The sequence below is a fragment of the Eufriesea mexicana genome, unplaced genomic scaffold, assembly GCF_001483705.2.
Source record: "Eufriesea mexicana isolate 0111107269 unplaced genomic scaffold, ASM148370v2 scaffold2551, whole genome shotgun sequence".
Lineage (NCBI taxonomy): Eukaryota > Metazoa > Arthropoda > Insecta > Hymenoptera > Apidae > Eufriesea > Eufriesea mexicana.
In genome coordinates this window covers 1,124,292-1,130,291 of record NW_016910623.1, presented here as the reverse complement: position 1 = coordinate 1,130,291, position 6,000 = coordinate 1,124,292, and the positions used below count along the sequence as shown (strand labels likewise).

The 6,000-nt window shown below is 41.6% G+C and overlaps 1 protein-coding gene across 4 annotated transcripts in view; it reads right to left on the bottom strand.

Annotated features, from left to right (window-relative positions):
* Positions 1–6: 6 nt before the first annotated feature.
* Positions 7–6,000, bottom strand: part of LOC108550201 (ankyrin repeat and fibronectin type-III domain-containing protein 1) — a 41,867-nt gene continuing 35,873 nt past the window's right edge. For 2 of the 4 annotated variants that reach the window (XM_017903869.1, XM_017903867.1), the window contains 5 exons: positions 5,432–5,871; positions 4,954–5,333; positions 4,263–4,869; positions 3,373–4,167; positions 7–2,441 (listed from right to left, as the gene is read on the bottom strand). In XM_017903869.1, coding sequence (XP_017759358.1) covers positions 2,106–2,441; positions 3,373–4,167; positions 4,263–4,869; positions 4,954–5,333; positions 5,432–5,871 — 2,558 coding nt within the window. In that variant the 3' untranslated portion in view covers positions 7–2,105. Of the gene's footprint in view, positions 2,442–2,898; positions 2,988–3,372; positions 4,168–4,262; positions 4,870–4,953; positions 5,334–5,431; positions 5,872–6,000 lie in introns of those variants that run through there. The other 2 variants (XR_001890400.1, XM_017903868.1) reach the window with 2 other exon arrangements.

Sequence of the window (6,000 nt, the reverse complement as noted above, 5' to 3'; positions counted from 1 at the left end):
CCCTCGGTTAGTCACAATTCTGCTTGACAAGCAGACAGATTTTTATATTTCCGTGGAAATGCGTACTGATCACGTTGTTCGGGGAAATCGGTAACGAGCACGCGCTCTGGCAAAATATAGTAACGATCTTTCTCGTTCCTTCCTCGCTTCCCCTCCTTTGTTTCCTCGATAAAAAAATATCTGCATTGTATATTTTCGTTTAAACTTAGGTGGCCCCTCGACGCACGATACCACCGATCAATTGCCATAATAACGCCATGCGAATCGAATTTTGAAGTTCTATTCGTCGGAGATAAAAGGACGGATCCAATAGAGATGCCAACTTTTCTTACGCTACTGTCGGTACAACCAAAGTTTCAACATTTCTAATCATTCTTCATTGTTTGCAGAATACTCGAGGCTTATCTTGAGACTTCGACCGTTGTCAAAAATTAAACAATTTCGTATTTGCCCTTTCCTAAAACTCAAACAGATTATACCCTAGATTGAACAATGGTATCGTGCGATTAGGGTTTATTTTACAATCCGCTCTGCACCGTACTTATCACCAACGCGTTGTCTAGGTCGCTAATAGGAAGTCCTCGGGTGCCTGGAATTCTAGCAAGATCGTCGATAACTCGATATCGATCTCGTCACGCTCTTCTTCCCCGACAGAGTTACAACGTAGAAGTAAATATACAATGCTCGTTCGACGAAGAAAATATTTCTGCAAGCGAAACAGGGAACATCGCATGCCCCGAAACAGAAACCGGACTGGGAGAACGCGAAAAAGAGATAACAATCACGTGTAATAAAATATGCGGACTCTTCGCGTATCACGTATGGACGTAAGAAAAACGCTCGTGCAACAACGCTGCTCCAATGATCGTGATCTCGGCGAGAATAAAAATCTTAATAACCATAGTAATACTCTTTCTTTTATTTCTACGCAACAGTCTATAAGCCTCTTTTATCTGGATCACGTTTCGTCTATGTTTTAATGTTTAATCGTAATCTGCTCTAGTCGCCGCCATTTTCTAAGTAACTTTGAGTGATTCTCTTTTAATGTTCAGGACGCTTTCATTGTTCCCAATGTGGGTGAAAAATAAAAGGTAAAATTATTCGTTAAGAACCTGTTCAAGGATTATCTTCGAGAATATAGAACGCAATGTTAACAGACCGAAGAAACTGATACACAAGCGAGAAGTCGCAACGACGATCGTGTCTCTTTAGTCTGATGACAAAGGCTCAGTCAAGCGAAACTAGTTGTTAAAATAAATCCTCGGGTGATTAGATGGATTTAAAGATATAAATATAAAATCTTTCCTATCTTCGAAAGTTTACGTTCTCTGTTCATTCGACGTGTCCAAGTTTCCTTTTACCGATATGCGATAATTTCTCAGAGAGGAAAGAAAGCTTGGAATAAAAGCGAATGAACCTTGCATGTCACCTGAACACATCGAATACAATTGGGACAATGAGATCTCTTAAGCATCTGACGCATTTATAACCGGTGATGCGGGTATATGGAGTAAAACACTGAGATCGGTACCTAAAATATAACAGTACAATATACCTTGAGTATTATCCATTTTTCTGCAACGCTATCTAGTCCATCGGCGCGAAATTACAGCTCGTAGTCGGATCGAAACTTGGTTGGAATGTACTCTGGTTCGCCTAATCGCAATTTTAATTCTCATCCTTTCAGACGATCGTCGTTCTTCCCTTTCACTCTTCTACCTAATTACGTGTAATTTACTTAGAGCCTCGAGAGATACAACTGAAAACTTCTCGTGTAGCCAAGCGTTTGTTTTATATACATATTAATGCATTCTGTGCCTCGTGAGCGACTGGTAAACTACGTCATTCACTTTGTATTAAAACGAGCAAAGAAAGGTAAAACGGAAGGAGAAATTTCCTATTTTATCTATCTAATTTTAAACTCTACGAGACGCAGAATGCATTACACTAAGTGATCTTTGGCTTTTATCGCCAATTATTAATGAGACGCAGCGTTTCTTACATTGGTAGACATCATCAACCGCGACAGGAATTCTCTTTTCCTTTTTCGATGTCCTTTCTATCTAATCACAATTTCGTTTCTTTCTTTCTCTTCGTTACTTATGCTATAAATATGCGGTGTGCTTGCTGCTGTGCTCTAAAGCCGCAAGGACGTCTTGTTTCTGCCTCACGTACAATCTACCCTTTTTCCAGGGATTCTGAAGTTGCAGTAACTTGAAGTCATCCCTCAGGCAACGCTCCCTGGCACCAATCACAGCCACCAAACAAAAATTCGGCAGCTCATCGGCCGTGTATATGGGACCTTCTTGACCTTTCAGAACTACAGCCATGTTCAATTGCTTCACAACCAGGTTCACAACTTCTCTGGCTGTGGTCTTCGGAGTGACGTGCAATTTCAGGCTGGTTCCGGAAGCCAAGCCGGTTTCGTAGGCCGCGTAAACCTGCAAAAATACCGAAACTTTGCTTAGACGGTGTTGCTAAGTAGTGTACGTATTGTACAAATACAAATTGTCTGCTGTAAAATCAGCATATGCAGTGACATTTAGGTGGCAGCGCAGTGACAGTACGTTGCTCGATGCATCTGGTTGTTGTTAAAACGACGAGTAATAAATTAAGTAAAAGTTAGTGTTAAAAAAATAAAAGAATCTCTTACCTAATGGTAATAATGATTAAACATGACACAGATAAAGAGATATTATATGCAACACGCATTCAGATCAAAGATTTCATTTACCTTCATTAAATTATGCCTAGATTAACATGGATTAATCGAAACAATTGTGTTATATAGTTTAAAGCTCGGACGAAATTTCATGCTCTGCCAGATCGATAATACACGAAAAGCGTAATCTTGTAAGCGCATCTGAGCGAGACAAGCACTGAGATTTAGCGGTGTGTGACAGCTTACTCATATATCTGCTACATCGGTCTGCACTAGAAGACCAAGTGAGCTGTTTTTAACTACAATCAGGTTAGACTTGTGTTCCCTACAAGGAAAAATATTATTTAAACTCAATGAGTAGGTCTCCAAAAGGTAATAATAAGCTTTGCGGTTGAGAATTGAAATAAGTGTTATCTAAGAAAGCTTGCGTGAGGAATAATTCCTCGTTTAATGGGAAACAACCGTGACAAGTTGCACTAGCTGGTCCCAAGATTACTATGATCGTTGTTTGTAATTGTAATCCCGTGAATGCTGGGAATGAGGCAACGATCATGACGCAACTAAGACAAACACAATTCCTTTTAATGATTCGTGTCACAATTTTAACCCACTATACAGGACGATAATCCTGTTCTATCGTTAATTCTATCTTAGCATAAATTCTAAATTCTACTGAATAAATTCCTACCCTACGCGTAACGAAATATTACCTGAAGAATGCCAGGCAGTGGAGCCGGCATCATAGTTGCTTCATCCTTCTCTTCCTCCAGTTGACTCTCCAAAGAACCAGTTGCCGTGGCTGCAACACTAGCAGTAGGTTTGGTCGGTTTGCTCTTCGTATGTCCGCTCTTTATGCAGACACTCGAATTAGGCGTGGAATATTCATCACTACTGAGCGAATGTAAACTGTCGGAATTGGTGTTGCTGACGCTTAATAGACTTGTCGTATTTGTCATGGCTGTCGACACGCTTAAAAGCGAGCCGCCGTAGATGATAGGCTTAATGCTGAGTAAGGGACTGGTGCTGGCCGACGCGGACGTGATGGTAGCTGACCTATTTCTGGGACTGTGTTTGTATTTTGTTAGGATCAGAGTGTCCTCGGATTTGGAAGGCGGTAACCTGGTGTTCTGTAATGGTACCAGATGATTGTTGCTGCCAGCGCTGGTTGTGTTGCTAAGATTGCTGGTGCTGCTCAGAGGTACAGAGGATTTTGGATGTTCTGAGCTGGTCGATACATTGGAAGTGTTGCTGCCTTTGCGAATGTACTGGCCACTAGGTAATTGTTGCTCGCTTTTACTGAACTCGGTAGTGAGTAGATTCGAGGAAGAATTGGACACGTTAGGACCTGGCCAGCTACCTCGACCTGGACTAGATTTCACCAGCTTCGGATCACGTGGCGGTAACTGGAGCAAACTTCTCTTCAGACTGTTGCTGTTACTGTTGCTCTTGTTTCTGTCGAGGCCGAGCAGGTGCTTCATTGAAATTCCAACCGTTTGTGACGAGCCCTGCAGTTACGAATTATAGAGTTGTCTAAGATGATATACTGGACTTTAGAGAATTGTTTTTACACAGATCACAGGATTGGTCAGTTAAAACTTACGCTTTGCTGCGAAGATCCACGATCTCTAGCAAACGTGATCACATCTATGAGCCACCTAGCTCCCTTCCACACGGTGTTTACTTGAGTCTGAAGATCTTGCAACCTAGTCAATTTATCCTTTGCTACGCTTAACTCCAGAGAACTGAAGGCTTCTCTATGATTGTACTGGGCTTGCGCCGTATCAAGTTCCAGAATGCAACTTAATCTTGAGTATCTGTTAATTACATCCTTCTGATAGGTGTTTAGATGAACCATCTCGAATACTTGGATAGGCAAGGACAGAAGATCGCCACGTTGAAGGAGGATTTCTCTGGTTCCAGGTACACAGCAGGCGGTTTCTGCTGGAGGCACAGCGATCAGAAAGGACACATCGTGAGTAAGATCGATAACTTCGGCGTCATAGAGTCGATGGACCAAGGAATCTTCGGAACTGATTTCCATGTAATTGAACAATCGCCTAGATGTTGCAGCGACGAGTTCGACGAATAATTTTTGCTGTTCTGTACCTTGGGATTCGTTTGTAACATTTTCTTTTTCTTCGCAATCTTTGACCGATGCATCTGATGCGTGAATACGAGTTATCCTTTTCAGATAATCCCATTCTTCTCTATAATAACGTAAACGATAACAATTAATATTAACTCTATAAAAATACCTATGTGGGCATAATTTCTGAGGACACGACACTTACGCAGAAACATGTGGGTTGTCACGGATTTTACAATGAGGTAAAACGTTAGGCGACTTTGCTGGTACCACGACTTGAATGAGATCGACGCTACTCTGCATCTTCAGATAACCGAGATAAAGTCCCTTCGACAGTTTAATACTACTAACTTGGTGGTAAGTCATCTGTTCCTGTATACTGGCTATTAAAATATCCGCGACGTTACTGTCTTCATGAGTGATAACCTTTTTTGTAACTTTACTGAGAGGCAGCCATCTGCTGTTCAACACTGAGATCAACTTTGGAGATTTTATGTAATTCACTGTAGAGAAAACCAGGGTGCCTTGAACGTCTCTAATGGGTTTATGGTACAGTTGACCAAGGTCCTGTATACATAGTGCTGCCTACAAAAACCAGCAATGTTTGAGAATTATCGTCAATTTATTTATTTTACACTTAACTATGATAAATCTTAGAGAGTTTTGTAATACATAGTACAAACCTGCATTTGTGCAGCAGCCTGTAAAAGTTTTATCCTGAAATGATTTGTTGAGCTGCTATGACTTTTCTCCATGTCTTGTCGAAGAACTTTAACATCGTCCCAAGTACAGCCAACTTTCATAAGCCAATGGAAGTCGTTGTAAATACAGCTAGGATAAGTCTCGTCGACTTCGATCACAGGTAAGAAATCCTCGTTCGTTACCAACACTTTATCCTCGTGATAGAGTAGACAGGCGAGGAAGACCCCGCGCCTCAGGTTCTTCTGAAACTTGCTAGTTGCCGTGAAGAGCTGCTTTATCGTTGTCTTCTTCTTGTGATTACGCCTCTGCACGGCCGGTGTCTCTTGAGTGTACTCTGGTCGCCTTATGTCCGTGAATAAAGTATTCAACTGCTCCAAACGGCCAGCAAACCTTGGCACTCTGCCATCGATGTCCCTCCAGCCTGTAACAATAGTTGTGTGTCTTGACGGTACTCCAAGTTTCATGAATCGCGCGAAATCGAACCTGACGTAACAATTGCCATGTGTGCAGTGCAAATTCTAAACTTAACTCGATTCGAATGCAATCGAGC